The 22082-nt window shown below is 34.5% G+C and overlaps 1 protein-coding gene across 1 annotated transcript in view; it reads right to left on the bottom strand.

Annotated features, from left to right (window-relative positions):
- Positions 1–22082, bottom strand: part of LOC136036103 (synaptotagmin-15-like) — a 64083-nt gene that overhangs the window by 34064 nt on the left and 7937 nt on the right. The window contains exons 2-5 of the mRNA XM_065718105.1: positions 21362–21747; positions 15345–15561; positions 2212–2305; positions 1–33 (exon numbers count right to left, since the gene is read on the bottom strand). The exon at positions 1–33 is cut by the window's left edge and continues 99 nt beyond it. Coding sequence (XP_065574177.1) covers positions 1–33; positions 2212–2305; positions 15345–15561; positions 21362–21747 — 730 coding nt within the window. The remainder of the gene's footprint in view (positions 34–2211; positions 2306–15344; positions 15562–21361; positions 21748–22082) is intronic.

The following is a 22082-nucleotide window of genomic DNA, read 5'->3' as shown; positions in this document are numbered from 1 at the left end:
TAGACTCTGTTCAGCCAGTTCAGAATGGTGAACCTGAAATAATGCATATTTAGCATAAAATGTTATTTTTTCTATTCTGCCTTGAAATGACAGCAAAGAGTGACACTAAAACCCTAATCAAAGAGAAATTACCACATTTACGCTAAAATTTGGCTTGTACTTTTCTGAAAGTATTTTAGAATGCAGGGAGTATAACCGAGCTGATTGGTCCTTGTCAGTGTCTTATTAACCAATTACTGCCTTTTAAAATGTTTGAACTGGAAAGTCTATTGGTTAAAGTAAGTTCAACCAAATGAGCCATTTCATTCTCAAACCATTACAATCAAAAGAAAATTTTGACTTTTTTGAAGCTGTCTGCGGGGCCAATACCATAATTTTGACCATTTTTTTGCTTTGTTCGTTTTGACAAAAATGGTTCTTTACTGTCAGTGGTGGGTCTTTTTAGGTCTAAAATCTGTGCAGTAACTTACTAGTTTTGACACACAAGAAGTTTAAAGTAACAAGGGCAGCGAAAATTAAACTCATTAGTTGAGCAAGTTTAAACTTACATAACCAGGTTAGGCAATTTTTGATAGTAGTGGCCATCATATCTGAAAAATGGAAACATTTTAGATTCTTTTTTGTTTTGTTCTTACGAGCACTGAGGACACCTTCGTGGAGCCCTTGTCGAAATATTTGCCGTCTTCATATTTTGCTGACAAAATCCTCATTTTCTCGCCTGTATGATTTCATTTTTCATTTGTTATATCCTTTTCTTTCTTGGTTTTACACGTCATGTATAGCCAGTGTGGTCTTAGAATCTATTTACGGACGAAAAGTTGTTTGACTAATTTGACTAATTATCAAATTTGACTAATTAGCTTTGCTTATTTTCTTTCACGGATTAGCACGGCATCACTGACTAAAATGTGGGTCCAGGCAACAAAATATATTTTGTTTTGATTTTTGTTATCCTTTATAGGTTTCTACAATGGGGAATGCTAATAGCTAATTTTGATGCCTGGAAAGATAAGCTAAGCACTATTGATGCCAGAATCATACCTCCATTTATGCAGGATTCCATTGAGATCATTACTCACCGAAACCATTGCGCTAGGCAAACAGAAGTCAATAGATTAGATGAAAAAAACAGGGGACAAGTCTCTGAAAATGTATTGCCACCATCTTCTCCCTGCGCCAAAGTGTTCAATACGGGAAGTGAAGTGGAGTCAGTGTATGTCAAAAGGACAGCTTGAATTATTTAGGCCAAGCTTCCATTTCTTTGAGCTATGGTTTCCCTTTTAGGTAGCTTCGCTCAAGTTGGCAAGCAAACAGGCGGTGATTAAAAACTGAGTTAGACGGAAATATCGAAGTCCTAACGACTATGTTATATTACGGCTGATCTTTATTCTCAAAATTATAAACATAAAATTAAGAGACATAAAAAACGAAAATTTTTCCCTGAGTCTGAAATTATTAATATCACAAGCCATTTCGGTTTGGGATTTTGACTGAAGTCGTTATTTCCTTTTTGACGCTGGGGCTGAGGTAAAAGAAAAACTCTTATGTGTCAATCGGTTATCAGATCCAAACATATAAATCGATGGTTTGTCTCAATAGATTTGATTAGTTTCCGGGTCTAATATTTCATCCAAAGAGAAAAAATTACAAAGTTTTGATTCAGAATCGAAAATAAAGTGACAAAGCCAAAGCAACTTAAGTTGCCCTCTTTTTATAACATGCTTCACAGTGTAATGAAAACACTTGCATAGTAAAATTACCTAGAAAAACACATAATTCAAAAAATCTATAAAAAAACCTAATAATTAGGAAGCCTTGAACGTCTCTTGGACCTTCGATCGAAGGAATCAGTGTTAGGTGAGATAAAACTCTCAAGGAGTCAATCCCAGATGGATGAAAAGAATCATTCCACCGTTGGGTGGTTTTCTCCTGACTAAGAAAAAGCATTCGTATCGTTCGTCAGGTAATTAAACAAACTGTGTGCCTGCATGCTTGTATTGTTGCCTCGAACGTCCTTGGCCTCAGAAGAAAAAACTCCACGAAAGGAAACGAGTGAATGAACTTGTTCCTGACATTCACTGAAGCCATACAAAACCTTGACAGATTATTGGCGGCAAAAACTTCTTTTCTAAGCTTTGAAAAATTATACATAGATTATAATGTTTATTAACAAAAAATATTTGTTTACTTTGTGATTAAAAAGGTACTTACATGAAAACCAAAATTCTCATTATAAACAGGATTACAGGTCTTCTTTTGAACTGATGATTGGTGGTACCGCCTTTCTCCTGGCATAAGCTGAATTCTAAAATTGAATAAACTCCTTTAAATTTCTATAAGAAAATTCTAAGAAAACTCCCGTTTTTTCCAGATTCCTGATTCTAACCTTAAAAACTTATTCCCAATATATAGTCTTGGATGAAATAAATCATATAAGCCAAACTTATCATCCCAAACTTTCCAAGTCACGAGATCACTTGGCCGCAAGCGTATAGTCCCTGGGAATCTATGCTTAATGCCTGTATATTTACTTCTTTGACGCCTGTTCAAGCTGTTCCTTAAATCAGTTCCATCGCTATGCTCTTTCAAAAGGTGTGTAAAATGGTTCCAAATAGACGGATTAGTCACTGACAATCTAGTATGGCAAAAAATGTGAATTTGCCTTCTCCATAGATTCACAAGCTGCAAGCCCTCCTAAAAATTCACCAACACACTAATACTTACAGCCTAGACGTTCTTAGAAATACCGCATAAGAGTCGTTGTATCCTGAATAGCTATAAACGTTCCTCCACCTAAGATCAGAGCTGCATTGGCAACATAATTGTAAATTAGAGCGTGCAATTAGGAGGCACGGGGAGACCGTGCGCCCAGCCTTAATTTTTATCGTATATTAGGACCCACTTCTCAGTACTGACGGCTCTCTGCTCCCAGGTGCAGCCAAAGGCGGTATACTATAGGAATAAAAAATCCCTCAAGAGGTTACTACGTGCACCTGGGTCTTACGCAGTACTATAGCAGACTTGTCATACTATAACACACCTGCTTGTTGCATAATAGGAAGTGTTTTCAATGAGATGCAGGTGCTTGTTACATAATATGGTTTAGATACTTATGCAAATGGATGCAGGTGACTGTTACGCAATAGGATTGTTTACTTGCGCAAATATTTTATTTGGTTGTTATGTAATTGGGGTTTGTTTATATATGCTTATGTTTTCTTTGGTTGTTACATAGTAGGAGTCGTTTACTTATACAAATGATTTCTTCGATTCTTTAAAAACCCCGGACGGGCCAGGAAAAACCTTCAGGACCCGCTAAATCAAGATGCAAACGTAGTCGTCACGTCACGACATTTTTCTTCAAGACGTATTTCATGAAGATTCAAAACATTTCAAGACGTTTTTAAGACATTTTTCTAGACGTTTCGTAAGATATTTTTCTTCAAGACGTTTTTAGGGCATTTCAAGACGCTTTTTAAGACATTTTTCTTCAATGTGTTTTTTCATAATGCTTCAAGATATTTCAAGACGTTTCTTAAGACATTTTTCTCAAATTGTTTTTCTTCAAGATTTCTTTGGTTCTTCCGTAATAGGGAATGATTACCTGTGTTAAGGATGGCGCATTCTCACGTGACTTGTTTCTTCGGTGCCCATGGGGAATCCTCACTTGTAACTAAGGAGGACATACGTGGGGCGCTACGTAATGACGATGGACAAGTGGATATTACATAATACTTTAAGAGATTTTTTCTTCAGAATTTCATTTTTCTTACAAGACTTTTTTTTTCAATCAGTTTTTTTCTCAGAAAACCTTCAGGGCTCATCAAATCAAGATGCAATCGTAAGCATTACTTCATAGGGAATGTTTTCTTACAGAAATTTCTTTACATTCTTAAGAAATTTTCCTTCAAGACGTTTTTCATGACTTTTCAAGATATTTTAAGACGTTTTTAAGACACTTTTCTTCAATAAATATTTCAAGAAGTTTCAAGACATTTCAAGACCTTTTCTTCAAGGCTTTTCAAGACGGTGCAAGATGTTTTGGACATTTTTCTTTAAGACGTTTCAAGACATTTTAATGCATTTTTTATCAAGAAGTTTTTTCAAGACGTTTCAAGACATTCCAAGACGTTTTTAAGAATCCATTTTTCAAGATATTTTTTAAGACATTCAAATTCTTTCTTAAGACATTTTTCTCCAAGACGTTTTCCAAGACATTAAAAGAAGTATTTTAAAACATTTTCTTCAAGGAGTTTTTTCACGACATTTCAAGACGTTTTTGAGACATTTTTCTTCACGACTTTTTCGAAGACATTTCAAGACGTTTGTAAGACATTGTTCATCAAGACGCTTTTCAAGACATTTCAAGACATTCCAAGACATTTTTAGCGATTTTTTTCAAGACATTCTTAAAGACGTTTCAAGACATTTCAAGACGTTTCTTAAGGCCATTTTTCTTGAAGACGTTTTCGGTTATATATCAAGACATTTTTTAACACTTATTTCTTCAATGCGTTTTTTCAAGACGTTTCAAGACATTTCGAGACGTTTTTAAAGACAGTTTCTCAAGACGTTTTTCTTCAAGATTTCTATGGTTCTTACTCAATTGGGAATATTTACCTGTGTTAAGGATGACACATTCTCGCGTGACTTGTTTCTTTAGTGCCTGTTGGGAACCCCCACTTTTAACTGAGGAGGACACAAACGTGGGGTGTTACATAATGACAATTACATGTGGGTGTTACGTAATACTTTTAAAGATTTTTTGTTAGGTTTTCATTTTTCTTCCAAGCCGTTTTTTATATTTCAATGAGTTTTTTCTCAGAGAATCTTTATAACCCAAAGATTTGAGTCGGCATTAGGATTCGAAAGAGATTTTGAAGGAGCGCTAGACACCTGAACCATGCAACTCTTTCTAATTATTATGATGAGACAAATGGCCTTTTTCGTGCGTTTTCATCCAAAAAATCTTTTTACTCTAGAATCGAAGTTTGAATCTAATGAAAAATCCCCCAGTAGCGTTTCTTCTATGAATCCTGTCAAATGAGGCCGGCCTGGTACAATGTACCAGGCCCGATGCTACCCTCTGGTGCATATTATCACACTTATGGGTTTTTCAACAGAACAGTGGAATGGGTTTTCATTTGAACAGCGAAAGCTTGGCATTTAATTTTTAGACTACAATCTGCCAGGGAAATTCACAACCTGTGACACTCAATGGCTGTTACACAATGCCCTCTGGCAAGCATTATCACACATATGGCATTTTTCGTGCATTTTCCAAATATCTATTAAACTAGAATGGATCTTTTAAACTGAAAAATTCCCAATAGCGTATCTTCTGTTGACTCCTGGTAATTCCCAGCCTCTGCCAATCAATGACTGACACACACTACCCTCTGGCAAGCATTATCATATGTTGTGTATGACCCCAAAATGGAATATGTGAAATATCAGGAGAAAACATAATGTTTTATGGGATTGATTCAAAGCATTCATTTTTATGATGATTTTTCACATGCCATTATTTCAAAAAAAGTATTTTATTGCATTACTTTCTTATGTTTTCATTATTTTTAGGGTCCGCTAACAACTCTAAGCTTAAAATGTTTATTCAAAAATCAAAGAAGTAAGAGAAAGAAGGTTCAGAGACAAATGTGCTAATACCCGGCTCATAAGGGATACTAGAGTCATTGATGAGTTAGCAGGTTTGATATAGATGGGTTAGATTAGCACCTAACCTACAAATGATAGATTAGGTTAAGTTAGATGATGCGCCAAATAGCCTAACTTAACCTAATATATTATATGTAGGTTAGGTTAAAACAGCCTAATCTACTAGTATGTAAAAAAAGGCTGAATCCTGAAAAAAAAAACGTTGCGAGTTTAAGAAGCATATTGTTTTTCTAGCGTGTTAAAACTAGTCAGTTGCAGGTACCCAGAGTGCAACAACTTGGTTACAGGTGCCTGGGTTAGTTTTAGGTGGGTTGCAGGTACCCCTGCTGTGGGACGTGGTACTTTTAGAGGACAAAGACTATTTTCGTATGATTTGTGCAAGCTTGGATCATTCTCTAAGAAAATATCTCTATAGATACTCTAGGAAAGAGTATTTTCCTATGTTTTGAGCAAATTTTTTTCATTCTCTTAGAAAATATTTATTAAAATTCACTAAGAAGGACTAAGTTCTTATATTTTTAGCAAGTTTACATCATTCCCTAAGAAAACATCTAAAATATTCTCTAAGAAGGACTTTTTTCCTTTGTTTTGAATAAGTTTATATCATTCTCTAATAAAACATATCTAAGAACTCTCTATGATTGACTATTTTTCTATGCTTTGAACTAGTTTATATCATTCTCTAGGAAAAGATCTCTAAAAAATCTCTAAGAATTTTCCTATGTTTTGAACAAGGTCAGTTATTTCTCTAGGAAAACATCTCTAGAATATTCTAAGAAGGACATTCTTCCTACGGTTCGAACAAGTCTATATCATTCTCTAAGACAAATCTCAAAATTTTGTAAAAATTACTATTTTTCTATTGTTTGAACAAATTTATATCATTGTCTAAGAAAGAAATCTCTAAAAATTTTCTAGTAAGGTTTATTTCCCTATGCTTTGGACTAGTTCATACTATTATTTACGAAAATATCTCTAAAGATTCTCTAAGAAGGACTGTTTTCATAAGTTTTGAACACGTTTATATCATTCTCTAATAAAATATCTCTATAAACTCTCCAGGAAGGACTATTTATCTTAAATTTTGAACAAGTTTATGTCATTACCTGGGAAAATACCTCTAAAAATTTTTTAAGATTGACTATTTGCCTATATTTTGGGCAGCCTTCTATCATTCTCTACGAGAACATCTTTAAAAACTCTTTAAGAAGGATCATGTTCCTATGGTTTTGAACAAGTTTCAATATTCTCGGAAAGTTTCCTAAGAAAGAGTATTTTCCTATGTTTTGAATAAGTTGATATCATTCTCTAGGAAAACATATCTAACAAATCTATAAGAATGATTATTTTCCTATGTTTTGACTAAGTTTATATCATTCTTTAGGAAAACATCTCTAAGAATTTTCCAAGATGAACTATTTTCCTATGTATTGAACAGGTTTACATCAGTCTAAGAAAACATGTCTAAAAATTATCTAATAAAGACTACTTTTCTATAATTTAAAAAGGTTTATATTATTCTCTAAGAACAAATCTCTAAGAATTTTCCAAAAATCCAGCTCATCTCTCTTGGCTTTGCTAAAAAAAAAACATGCTAACCAATGTTAGGCTCTAGTAGACCACCTGTGAACTCAGAAGTATTACCTATGTCTCTGAAATTTCTTTTTCTTGTCTCTCTGACTTTTGAATAAACACTCTAGACTTTGGAGTTGTTGACGGATCCTTAAAAATAATTGAAACATAATAAAACAATGCAATAAAACATTTCTATTAAAATAATGGCATGTGGAATATCATCATAAATATATGACTCCGTCCCAAAAATACTTTCCTATGTTTCCTTTTAAGACGTGACATGCTCCATTTTGGGATAATGCACAACGTGTGATGATGCTTGCCAGAGGGTGCCTTGTATCAGCCATTGAATGTTACAGCCTGGAAGCACTGGTTACAGGCTGGGAGTTACCATGAGTCATCAGAAGAAACGCTATTGGGAATTTTTCATTAAGTTTAAGCGATCGATTCAAGAGTAAATGGATAATTTTTCAGGGCAGTGTCCAAAAATCCCATATGTTTCATATTGCTAGCTAAAGGGTACCGTATGTCAGCCATTGAGTGTCACTGGCTGGGAACGTCTATGGAACATCGAAATCTCGCAATGAAATACCATGTTTCCGCTGTTCAAATTAAAACAGTTACCATTTTTAGTTTATAAGCTTATTTTTGTGTGAAAAACCTTGAAAAACCATTAGGTGTGATAATGTGCGGAGATAGTATCATCGGGCAGGTACATTGTGCCACGCTGGTGTCAACTGTCACGATTAATATGAAGAAATGCTTTTGGGAATTTTCGTTCAAATTTAATCGAACAATTGTAGTGTAAAAGGATATTTTTTACCGGAGAATGCTCAAAAAATTCCATAATTGTGATTTTGTTCGCCAGAAGGGGGACCATGTGCCAGCTATATATTACCTTGGAGGCACCTATATACAAAATATTGGATTCGGTGGAAATTGGCGCGGAAGTGGTGAAATCAAAGCTATAGAATGGGGGGGGGGAGAAGAAGTAGAGAATCCAGAACTGAAACAACCAGAGCTGGATGTAGAACCGGGATCGGAGCGGGCATAGTGGGAACTGAAATCGGTTGAACCAGGGTGGGATCCAGCAGAATCGGAGAAAGAACCGTTTTAACTGAAGTCAGATGTTGAAGAAGCGGAATCAGATACCGCTTTATTATAACAAAAATCTTAAAATGTCTTAGGAATGATGAGGGGTGCCAGAGGGCCAGTCATAGTGTGGCTTGGTGGTATGAGAATACATGGCTTATAACGAAGGGTGGGTTTGCAGAAACACGATCCATTGGATTAAGGATGATTTTTAACTAGAAAGTATCTGGCAAGTTTCTTAGGAATGATGAGGGATTCCATAGGGTGACAGAGGGGCAGCAACAGTGTGGCACGGTGGCGTGAATTGACAGGCTATATCATGGAGGTTTGACGTGCAAATACACGAGCAAATGGATTTCAAGCAGAATTTTTAACATGAAAATATCTGGAAAATGTGTAGAGAATAATAAGTGGTACCAGGGGGCTCCAGAGGATCAGTCATAGTATGGAACGGTGGTGAGAAACAATATGGTGTATAAAGGAGGTCTGGCTTGTAAAAACACGAGCCAATGGATTTAAATCATATTTTTAACAGGAAAACACCTGTAAAAGGTCTTAGGAATTACGAGGGGTATCAGAGGGTGTCATGCGCCATGTATAGTTTGTTACGGTGGCATGAATTCCCATGGGGGGCATGACGTTGGGGTTGAACTTCTAAAACACAAATCAATGGATTTAAAGTATATATTTATCATGACAATATCTGGAAAATACATTTGGTGTGATGAAGGGTGCCAGAGGGTGCCGTTTGCCCCAAACAGTTTGTTAAGTGACACGAATTGCTAAGACTAAAATGTTTGACGGCTTGAAGTCAAGCTTGGGGTGTTGAAAAATTTCTTTTTGACGGAGCAGGACTGAAATCTAACACTCAGTCAAAGAAACAGGGTATTTTTCAATAAAAGCTCTCAAAAACATCTCTTAATGTGGGTTAAATTTACCTCTAATAATACCCCCTTGGAATTGTTTTCTTGAGTGAACTAGCCCAATTTTGTCACGGTGGTGTAAATATACATATTCCTAGTTCAAAGAAACGTGGCATTTTCATTAAAACCTCTAAGAAATAACCGAATGCAAAAGTATGTCTCTTTTTGTTTTAGGGTGCGTCTAATAGAATAATAGAAACTATGCATTTTAATTAAGATATCCCAGCAATATATTTTAATATAACTTAATTTTTGTTCTGTTAACAACCCTCCGCCCCTCCCTCCCTGGTATTGGTTACTATTCCCCAATTTTCTTCAATTTACATTTGTCTTTGCTTACCTTTCATGCTGTATCAGGTTTTCCGCTTTTTGTTTTTTCGTTTGTTAAGGTTTAATTTCGATTTCATGGTTTTACAATGTTTTTTTATTAATGAACTTGTATGTGCAAAAAAGCCTTCATCCTTTAGGCTTCTTGCTCCAAAATGTAATCATTTACGCAACGATATATTTATAGCTAGTGCTGTGTAGCATCTCATCGATTAAATAGCTAGCTTAGCTTGTCCAGGTAACGCTAGAAAATTGCTAGCGCTGTAAAAGCAGGTGCGCTTAATAAATCAAAAATTAATATCGTCGAGTGATTGCGTGCTCTCACATGGAAAGGGTTGGAAACATGTGACCCAATTAATCATTCTAGAAAGCGGGACATAGAATTTTCCGTGCATGGAATAGTTTATGACGTTGAAAGCATTTCCAAAATAACAATATAGAAAGATTTTCTTGGTCCAGGCGTCTAGTGCTCAATTAAGTTAAGGAAAAATCTCTTTTGAATCCTAATTTGGACAAAAATATGGGATTATAAACGTCCCCTGAGAAAAAACTAATTGAGAGATAAAATCGTCTTGAAAGCGAATTGAAATCCTGAAGAAAAATCTCTTAAAGTATTACATAACACTCGGGAGTCCATCGTCATTACGTTACACCAGATGCGTGTGACCTCCTCAGTTACAAGATGGGATTTCCCACGGGTCCTGAAGAAAAAGTCACAGGAGAATGCGTCATCCTGAACCCAGGTAGACATTCCCTATTACGTAAGAAACAAAGAAATTCTGAAAGAAAACGTCTTGAGAAAAATATCTAAAAAACGTCTTGACGTGTTTTAAAACTTCTTGAGAAAACACCTTGAAGAATATTGTCTTAAAAATTGTTTGAAATGTCTTAAAAAATGTCTTGAAGAAAAATGCCTTAAGAAACCCTTTGAAATGTCTTGAAACATGTTGAAAAATGTTATGAAGAAAAATGTCGTAAAAACGTCTTGAAATGTCTCGAAGCGTCTGGAAAATATGTTTTGAAGAAAAATATCTTAAAAACATCTTGAAATGTGTTGAAACGTCTTGAAAAATGTTTTCAAGAAAAATGTCTTTAAGATGCCTTGAAATGTCTTGAAGCATCTTGAAGAAATATTCCTTAAGAAATGTCCTGAAACGTCTTGAAAAATGTCTTGAAAAAAATATTTTATTGAATTTCTTGAAGAAAACATTTCCGATGACGTAACACCTACGTTTGAATCTTATTTTGCGGGCCCTGAAGGTTTTTCACGGCCCTCGCAGGGTTTTTAAAGAATCAATGAAATCATTTGTATAAGTAAACAACCATATGCATATGTAAATAAGCCCCTATTACTTAAAAACCAAATAAAAATTTACATAATAAAACAACCCTATTACGTAACAACCACCTGCATCCATTTGTACGAGTAAACAAAGAGAAACAAGCTGGAAACAAAGGAAACAAGCTGTTGTATTGTATTATAACAGATGTATTATAGTATTGCATAAGACTCAGGTGCACATAATATCATCTTGAGGGATTTGTTACTCCTATAGTACACCCCCTATGGCTGGGCCCGGAAGAAGAGGGCCGTCACCACTCTTATTCCAGGGACTTACCAAGTCTTGTTTATTTTAAAGCTCCTGTTGGCCCTTCTTTCGATCGTTTCTCTTTACCTGACGTCATAAGTAGTTAAATTTTGGGAAAAATTCAAAACTAAATGAAATTTGAATCACAAAGAAAAATTCCGAGGCTCGTCATAGGTTCCGACATTCGGAGTGACTAAAAACCAAACTTTTTTTTTACATTAGTTTCCCTAGGCCCAGGAATTTTTGGCTGTAAATTTTAAACTGATCAGGGAGAACTAGGCTTTTGGAGCCAATTTTTGATTTCCTAATAAATTCCCCCTTAAACAGAAGTATTTGGATCCCTAGGTCTTCCAATGATATCAAAAATTTCAAGCGAATCAGAGAAAAAATCGCCTTTATTGGGCCTAAATTTTGAAATACACCTCTCCTTGAATCTAAATTTTTTTCTGAACATTATGGCCCACTAGGCCAGAGACAGATGGTTTCAAGGTTCAGGCCACCCTGAAGGAAAAACTTTATTAGCTTTTCTTTTAGCCAATAAAAAATAAGAAATTCCAGCACAAGTGTTTGAAGGTCTTTAACTCAAATAGTTTATAGTACTTAAGGGTTCCCTTTGCCAAGGAACTTAGTTCCTCGGTTTCTTTTTTTAGAGTTCATTTCAATTTTTTTTTACATTATGTTCCCCTTGGCCAAGGGACTTACGGGTATAATATTCGAACTGACCCCTGATTTTCAGATAACGAATTTTTTAACCCCTTTCAGGTCCTCCAAAGCACACTTCTTGCTCCTGAAAAACTCTGCAACATCATAGCTTAGACAACGACTCTTAAAATTCTCATGTGAATTCAAAGGAAATTTTGTTACAGGACCATTTAGGCTGAAGTATTAGGCTGAAGTATTATACAGGCTGATATTTAGGGGGTTGAACTTCCATGTTACCTTTTCTTGTGCGCTGGGATGCCTATGACCCAAGAACTTCAGGATAAAAATTATGAGCCAATGGGAAAAAATAGCCTTTTCTGGGCTTATCTACAACTTCTCAGTTACCGGTGAAAATATACCCCCCAGACTTTTTATCTATGTGATGAAGTTTCAGATATTAAGAGGAAAAGTTCAAGAGAGGTAGAAAATAAAACTTATATTTAATGCCCTATTATGTCAAACAGTCAAATTTACTTCTTTAAATTCATTGTCTATGTCAGACAAAGGATTTGTACATTAAAATATGAAGAAAATGATATTTTTGTTATAATAGAACTGAGAGGCGATTTACGTGACGAGTAACATAAAAATTAGCCTTTAGCGGTTTCGGTTGTTTGTTTTCCCTTTCCTCCTACAGGTCCTTGTTGTTTGTGCAATAAGTAGAATCTGCACCGGGAACAATGCCTCAAATATTTTTCTCCCTAATTTACCATCCCATGTGATCTGCATGTTTTTCATTATTTCTGTCTATATGATATCTGATCTGTCTGACTCTAAAACAAATATCATCTTTGTGTATTACTTATCTTTATTTCCAAAGGGAGCTATACGTACGAAGGAAAATAGATGCAGAGAACAAAAGCAACCACATAAATTTTTCCCAAGAGAAGCGTTCTTTAGACTAAGAGCTTGAAGTCAAAAATGTTTTTTATATATATACTAGACAGATGAGTCACAAAGAGGGCTTTTAAATTGCCCTTGCTTCGTCCGGGTCAAATAGATCATGCCATTTCGATAGGAATTTGATATATTTCACAAGATGCATCATGTCACTCTAGTGGGGAATCTTTTTTTTCCCTTTCTACTTCTTTTACAAAAAAACAGGTCTTTCTTACGACGTATCTTTCTTATGACGTTAACTACAGTAAATACTAGAAAATTCATAATACTTTGCCAATTAGTTTAGAAATTCCTCGCATATTCAGTTTATATACACACATATATAAAACTATTCATCTTTATCCAAGACAATAGCAATGATTTATTGAAGAGTGAAAAATCCCATGTATTATCCCCCCCCCCCCCTTACTGGCCACTTCATATGAAAGGGAAACTTGAAGAAACTAGGAGGAGGGCATTATTGAATGAAAACTAATAATTATGGCTCACTATTTAGCGCCAAAAGTAATAAGAGAGTAACAAGCCCCCCGGCCTTTTGCACTCCCATGATCCCCTTAACGGCTTTGAACTTACATTTGCAAGTTAATGGGTAAAGCCTTTATGATATACAACACAAATCTTAAGTTGGCTTATAAAACCCCTGAAAAAAAAAGCCCAAAAGCTTTTTTTCTGATCAGCCTATTGCTCATGTCCGTAATTCCTTGGGCAATGACCCCGATAAAAATAAAAACTGAACAAAAGAATTGATTCATCAAACATTGGGTCCAGAAAAAGGGCCAAAAAATATGTTTGTTGAGTTGCTTTAATATCACGTCCATAAGACCATATGTTTAGAAGATCCTAATGTAAAAATGCAATTTTTAGTTTGGGCCTCGCTCCCTGAAAAACTGGGTCCTAAGAAAGGAATAGCTAACTTTATTTTTCAATCGGCAAGGAACTATTCTTATCTCCTTAATTTCTTGATCGAAGGTAACCTTCTTGCAAAAAAAAAAAAAAAATAGTGGAAAAAAGGGAAATTTTTCTTTTTTTCGAACGACTTGAAACCTACGTAGATAGGCCCTTGAGCCAAAAGACCCTGAGCCAAAAAATGTTCGAAAAAATGACTAGACTGGGAGCACAGGCTGCAAATAGAGTCAAAAAATTCACCAAATATATTTGTTGCAATCAGCTTTATATTATATCTAAGTCTTGGAACAAAAAGCCCTAATTAAAAAAAAAATGAAAAAACCTTGAGTAGCAGAAAAAATAGGTCCGAAAAACTGCCGTAATATTCATTTTTTCTGGACGGATTAAAATCTACATTCGTGTATCCAAGGGTCACTAGAAGGACCAAAAAAACACCTTTCTGAGCAACTTGAAATCTACTTCCGTAATTTCCAGTGCCATAAAATACGTAGTATAAAACACATTTTAGGATGGGAGCACATACCCCTTAAGACTGGACCAAAACCAAAAACTTAAGACCTGGACCGACTACTATCGGATTGGACGCATCCTCAAACCCCTGGGGCAAATGGACCCAAACGCAAGGAAAAGAATTTGAAACTAATTCTGGCTATGTCAAATCGCGACACCCAAAAATTGCACAGCCTTTTGGTCTCTTATTGTGGTGAAACTTACATAATTTGCACCCAAAATGGGTGCGAAAAATGGTTGGGCAAATCTATGACGTACACATATACGAATTTCGATTAGCTTGGAACTTGCAGGGCAAGTGTATTAGGCTTAACGAATCCAAAATAACCAATAGGCTTTGAATAGGTTTTGATGCCGTCAATATTTGGTTGCACCGTTTTGTTGCGTATCATAATGTTCCATTTTTTTCTAGTCGGCTTGAAACTTTCAGCGTATAACGGTTGGACCGACAGAACCTCAATGAGGACAAAAATTTTGAAAGAATGAGGCGCTGAGGACCCTTGGCTAAGAATTAAGTTTCAAGTAGATAGGAAAAACATTTTTGGGTTTCTTTTTCATGGGGTTTTAAATTCCTAACTTAAAGTTTCATTGTAAATTCAGGTCAGATTTACCCAGGAACCTGCGAACGTAGGTTTCAATATATTCGATTTGTTTTTTGTAATTTGTCATGGTAATTTCTGTTATCATTAAGTTTGGAATCTCTGTTTATTTTAGCTGTCATTCTTCATTGATAGTAATTCTGCTTGTTTTAAGCTCAAATGTTAGGCGTTTTGCTTTTACTTTTCATAGGTTTTAATATGACTTTTTAATTTTCTTTGAAAAACCTCTTTTTTGTATTTTTTTTTAAATTAATAAAAGATAGATCAAAAATATCTTCCTTAGAAGACTAAAAACATACAAAAGTGAAAACTGTTTTACGCAGAGTAAATGTGACGTTTTGCTAATTAAAAATCAATTTTTTAATAACCCCTTCTCTTCAGAAAATTTTAGGCTCAGATAAAAACATTTACCTATATTTTTTTCAAGTTCAAGGAGACACCCTTAGATCTATCATTCCATTTGACCACACCAGTAGAAAGGCTACAATAGTTTGTGATTTTGAGTTTCCTTTGTAAGTTATTTCTTAATAATAAAAAAAAAATACCTCACTAAGGGATCGCAAGAAGTGTTTTCACTATCCTTTCCTTTCAAATTCCGGATCCGCATCAATCCAATATTTAATTTCTCTTTGTCTCTGTCGTAATCAAGGGAAAACCAAACCCTTCCAATGTGTCCATCAGGATAAATTGTCTCTTCTTCAAGGTCATGGCATGATTTGTATAATTCTGGATTTAAGGATCCCAGAGTATATAAACTTGATCCTGAAAAATGTCACGCTAAATTCAATCTTCATTTGTTTAATTTATTTATTTAGTGTATTGGTTCCTAGTTCATCAAATGCTCTAATACAGACTATTCAGTTTAAATATGTTAACCAATTTTTCATGACAATAAGATGTTTTGTCACTACTTGAAGGTTTTTAAGATTTTTTTTTCCACCTAAACATTAGCTCCTTCATTTTTATCTGTCATAGACTAATCTATCATTGCTTAAAATCAATGGAGAAAATACTATACGTTTTACCTGTAATTTAAAAAAAAGTATTCCAGGTTACAATCCGTATTGCAATCCTCAGTAGGTTTGCAAGTGTTTCTTCATGAGTTTCAAATACATTCAATACTCTTTCATGAAAATAATACTCCAATACGTTTCAGACCGATATTCATAACAATGATGATAATAGATAACTTGGAAGACCACACTGTTACTGTTGTTACTTCATTTCGAAGACCACAAAGTTACTTCATTAAAGATGCTAATTAACTATCGTTAGGAGAAGTTACTAAAAAACTAAATTCAAAGTTACTTTTCTGTTGTTTCAGCTACTACGAAACGTCAGCTGGAACCCAAAAATTACTTTTTTGTAACTTTTAGTTACTTTTTGTTGAGACTAAAACACAGCCATAGCTTTACATCTGTTAACAGTGAAAATGTAATTTTCTGCATTGTGTTTCTGGCAAAACTTATATTTTTTATTTTCTATCTACCGGATGTAACTGTCTTAAATGTTGTTGGATAGAATTTATTTGCCTTTATAATAGCCTGTCTTAGGCAAAATTCAAATTGTCTTTATTTCTATTTAATGCATCTGCCTTACTTTCGGTAGTCTTAGCATTTACTACGGGAACCTAGGATTTTTGAGCTGTCTGGCATTTACATTGAAAAACATTGTTTTTCCAAAAAATTAAAAATATAATTTTGAAACCAAACATGAATAGAAATACCATAAATAAGAAAAAGAAATGTAAAATGAACAAATATAACAATGAACAATCAATTCAAACTTAAACAGACATAAATTAACACCAATAAGTGTTCGGTTGCCACCCTTTGAAACCTCTCAAAATACGATACACTCTACTGAAAACTAAACATTTTATTTATGTAAAAAGTATTGTCTGGTAAACCAACGTTTCTGTATATTAAAGGGAATAAAAAAAAACTATGCCGAAAAAATCTAAGCCTTTATAAAAAATTCTGCATCATGGAATTAAGTATTAAAAACTACGAGAGATGTCAGTGCCACCTTCAAACAGCAAATAAATTTGTTGGAACAAGATATCGAGAAACTAGTTTTTCTGTAGCTTTGAGAGGTTTTACTCTCAAACCGTATAATTCCCCCGGGTCAATCTGTCCGAACCATCTGTACGCTAAAATTTTTTAGTTTTTTTTTTTTTTTTTAAACTGTTTGCTGTTCTAATTAAATGACCTTTGTGTTTAAGAGTCATTCTTATAGAATTGGGACAACATTCAAACTCTAGCGTAAGGAGCAAGGAGTTGATGAGGGTATAATCCCCTTCATATACGTACTAATTTCTCTTCGTTTTAATTGTTAATATTGCTTTTTATTTTCAGTTGAAAAACTTATTTCTTTATTTAATTTCTTATCGTTTTTAAACAATGCCGGGAAATGGCCCCACCTCCACGGAGACATTCCCATTACCAGGGAATTACCTCTAGACAATTAAATCTCGGTGAAAATTTACCCGTGATAATTACCCTCAATAACTTCACATTGAGACGAAAAAGAGAAAGCAAGACATATAAAAAGAATTTTGTTTAGGAATTCTGACAAATTCTGACAGTGTATAACTTCCCCTGATAGGTTTACCCTGGGAACTTCCCTTCCCATGAAAAATTCCCCCGTGGAAAAATCTCAAGCTGAAAATTCCCCCATCCAGACGAAAATGTATACATACTCCCCAATAACAAATACTAAGCTTAAAGAACGGGGAAATTTTATAACTTAAAGACCAATCCCCTGGGGCTTTGGGGGGTTCTGTTACATCCAAAAGTATATTTTACTGGGACTTTCAATTATGATGAACAAAATGCTTATCTCAAAGTTTTGATCGGGTGATTTTGGGAAAAGAAAGACGGGGAAGGGAGCCTAGTTGCCCTCCAATCTTTTTGGTCATTCAAAAAATGCATTGGAACTTATAAATCTAGTTCAAATGAGCCCTCTTAGGATGTTCCAGGACCACTCGGTTGATACAATCACCCCTGGGGAAAAAAACAGCAAAAGAAAACAAATAAACAGATTCAGAAACAGAAAACAAATTCCACATTTTCGCAAATTGGAGCTTGAAACCTCTACAGCAAGGTTTTCTGATACGCTGAATCTGATGGTATGATTTTCAGTAAGTTTCTTTAATTTTTAGGGGGGTTTTCCCTCTTTTTTCAAAAATCTGGCAAGTTTTCTCAGGCTCGTGGCCTTCAATGAGAGACTAAACTTAATGAAACATATATTTCACATTCATATATTTGAAATCAGCATAATAAGCTGATTCTTTTGATATATCTATTAGTATCAAAATTCTGGTTTTTAGAGTTTTGGTTGGTATTGGAGTTGGTTCATTTGGTCGCTCCTTACTTGCAGCTCGTTACCACAATCTGTTTGACAAAAACTCAGAATATTTCATTTTCATTAAAGTGCAAAAGACTGTCTACTTATTTGTAGAGTTCAAGGGGACAGTAACGTCACACTTATTTGGGGTATTTCATTTTTGCCTTTGACTTCATTATTGATTTCTGTTTATAACCGTTACTAGATTAAAAAAAAAACATGTTTAATAGAGATAAAAATAAAGAACAAAATTAAAATTCAAACGATGAGAATTTTTTTCTGTATAAGAAAGGGACTCCCGGCTCAGCCTCCAACTCCTTACGCTAAAGTATAACTAATACTTAACGAAAAGCCTTTTAGAGTACAAAATTACTAGTTGGAGCTCGCAATTTATTAACTAATGATCTTTCAAAGCATTTGAACTGAAATTTATTGTTTGAAGCGCTTTTACCCTCAAGTCACAGTGAAAAAAAAACAACTTTTTATTAAATTGTTCTTGTATTTGACTAATTGTTGAGTAATTGTATTTGAGTCATTGTCCACGAAGCACAGAGGGAGAAGAAAAATTTTAGCGTAAAGAGTGCAAGGGGGAGGGGGTAAACCGCACCCTTCCCTCATATAAATTCTGTTTTTTATGCTGTTTAAGGAAATCCCAGTTTACCAGCATAGCGTAAAACTAATTAATTTAACTGAAAACAAAAAATTGTCTTCAAAAATACAGATGAATTTATAGCTCAAAACAAGGAATTAGCCGGTGTAAAACTTCAAGCATAAACGGACAAAAATGACTGTATTTGAAGAAATAAAACTTGAAACGACCAAAAATTAGGTTTTTAACGACCAATATTATTTTGAAACAACCAATATTATTTTGAAACGACCAATATTATTTTGAAACGACCAATGTTATTTTGAAACGACCAATATTATTTTGAAACGACCAATATTATTGGTCACAAATGCGAAGCAACAAAAGCGATACTGTATATAGGATTAGATTCGAACCTTCGAATTTTGTTGTGCTTAACAACACTTATAGGTAAGATAAAATTGGACAAATACTACCAAGTTCAATCAAAATCGATTAGACCATGTTTGATGTGATTTTTTGTTTTAATTTCTGTTTGTTCTGGGTTTCAATTATTCATTTACAGTAATTTCTGGGTCATTTTGAGTTTGAATAATTATAGGACGCAGCGTTGCCAACGATTTGAAATAAACTGTACTAGTTTTCCGACTAAAATTGTGGCACAAGAGATTCATTTGTACTATCTGAACAACATTGTGAACAATCTGCTGTAACGAAACGAAATTTTTTAATAAACTATAGCTTGAACAGATATCCGACTCAGAAAGGAGCAAATAAAACCAAACTGTACAGAAAATTTGTATTGCACTAAAACATATCTAAATGTACCGAGCTGTACCGCGACCTCTAAATTGTACCAAAAACGGTACGATTGTACTGCATTGGTTTGATTGTCATTGTTTTATAACTGGTTAGTGTTATTTTAAATAGTAAATAGTTAGATGTATAATGTTGAAATATTTTGTTTCATTATATCTCTCCTTTACAGGCCATTTAGCCTTTGTGGCAATTAGTGATTTTATTTATTGAAAGATTTTGTTATTTGTTTGGAATATGTCAATGTCTCTCTATCTCTCCATCTATCTATCTGTCTATCTTTCTATCTATATATATATAATGAATATTTCTTCAATTTTGGTCTAAAAACTAAAATATAGGATTGTAATTTAAATTTGTAAGTTACGTAAGGAAATCTAAGCGTTGTCTCTGATTTCTTTTAATATAATTATTTTTTAAATTTTGTTCAATATGAAATACGGGGTTTGGAATGGTTTGTCAATTTGGCTTTTGATTCAGTAGAGTTTAATAGATAATATACTCGAGAAAATCCTCCTGGGACAATGCCCAAAAGCTTGCATATGAATGAAAACATAATAAAGGAATAAATACACAACAGAGAAATTATTCAGCTCTCTTCACTGTTAGCGGTAAGGTGTGGTGTGAAAAAGCTGTAATTCTGAAGACCTGGATGCGCATAATGTCTCTGGTAATTCAAACTCAATACCCTAGCAGCTCTTGAAATATTTAACACACGCTCTTCTGACAGCCTGAAAGCAAATATTATCTTTTGATTTATTTGAATATCCCCCTCATCATTCTCTGAAAGTTCTGACTTGTTACCTTTCCCGTTCCTGAGATATTGCACACACCATATAACAACATTGATGCACATAGTATATTTTATCCAACATTTACATAAATATCCCCTCATTATTCCTTGAAAGTTTAAACTTAGCCGTTCCTTAGCTATTGTAAATCCGCCCTTTTGAAAATTGTGATGCATAAATTGCATATAGCATCTTTGACTAGGTTTACGACCTCCTGAGAATTCTCTAAAAATTTAAACCTCAGCCTTGCAAGAAGAAAATGATTTGAGATAAGATTTACCAGAAGTTTCCAATCTAGAGGGAAAAGGGACTAACCTTTGAACTCAAAAATAACTCTTGGGGTCCAATCGAGAAGAAAGTATGGACGAAGAGCATTACTGATAGTAAGGTTTGCAGAGAGCAGCAATTTTGAATTAGTAAAGAGTCAATGCCTGAACTTTCAACTAAAATTGGTCTACCTTTGTCTGCTAAACAAGGTAGTATCTCCCATCCGTATGATGGTAAGCAAAAGCAAAACCTGAACGTCTCAAGTCTACAAACACGTTAAATATTCTTGGATAGACTATATTAAATATGATAATCTGAATTTGCAAATTACAAACTGGCGTGAATTTTAGAGAATATTTTATTTGTTACGATCTCTCCTTTGAAAAGGCACTAAAAAGCTTTTGTCCCAGTTGAAAATTCTCATGGTTAAGGATAGTAATGTTTAAGAAACCATTTTGGGCATGTATCATGGGGGAAGGGGGTTCAAAATCACATATTTTTTTTTTTTTGAAAGTTCAGTGTAATCTAATTTGTATTTGCCACTTTGATAATACCTGGTTTTCAACTTTTTTCTGGGTCTTGACAATTACATTCTAATTCACTTATCGTTTGAGGAACTTTTGAATTATTGTATTTCTCTCACTCTTAGAAAGACAGACGACTTGAGCTTGGCAGCCAAAGATCTATGTTTGTATTAATATTTATTCAAAGGCTCAAAAGAGAACAGTAATGGAAAAAAAAATCTTCTTACCTAGAATTGGTGATGCAGTATCCGCTCTATCAATTACCTCCTGCTGTTCCACAATTAATGCTGTAGATGCCTGGGGACTTCTTGATCCCTTAAAAGATCTGTTAAAAATATGGGAAAATTGGGAATAGCTTGGTGAGGGACACGGAGAGGAGGGCGGTAAAGGTGAGCTTGGACAGGATGTATGAGGTATGGGAGATAATAGGGGGGACGATGAACGTCCGACAGGGAAGAGGAAAGCTGACGAGAAGCTTCTGTTTCTCTGCTGCGATGGGGATGAAGAGGCAGTACTACTTGGAGAAGAGTCCTGGTTTCCAGGGCGCCAGGAATTGCTTTTTTTTGAAGGAGTAGAAGGGCATGCTGGAACTGAAAACTCTATCTCCTTTGCCCTAAAAGACAAGAATAAGCTTTTTAAGTTCAGCTGCGGTAATTCTGAGTGTGAAGTTAAAATATGTAGATTTTACAACTAAATAAAAAAACCTAGAAATTTACTGTTGGATCCTATTTTTTTATTAGTATTGACCAGATTTTTCTAGTGTATTTACTAATAATAAAAGTACCAACAGAGGAAAATTAGTGTTTCAAAAGCTTCCTTAAAAAGATGCAACTTTCTGCTTTTGGAAGTTCTATGAATCTTAATTTCCTTTTTCTCAGAAAAGAGACTTAGGGATTCTTAAACCCACAAAAGAAGTTAAATATATCTTCAAATAATCTGAAGCACAGC

Source organism: Artemia franciscana, chromosome 15, assembly GCF_032884065.1.
Source record: "Artemia franciscana chromosome 15, ASM3288406v1, whole genome shotgun sequence".
Lineage (NCBI taxonomy): Eukaryota > Metazoa > Arthropoda > Branchiopoda > Anostraca > Artemiidae > Artemia > Artemia franciscana.
Note: the sequence above shows the minus strand (reverse complement) of the source record. Positions and strands in the feature narration are given on the sequence as shown.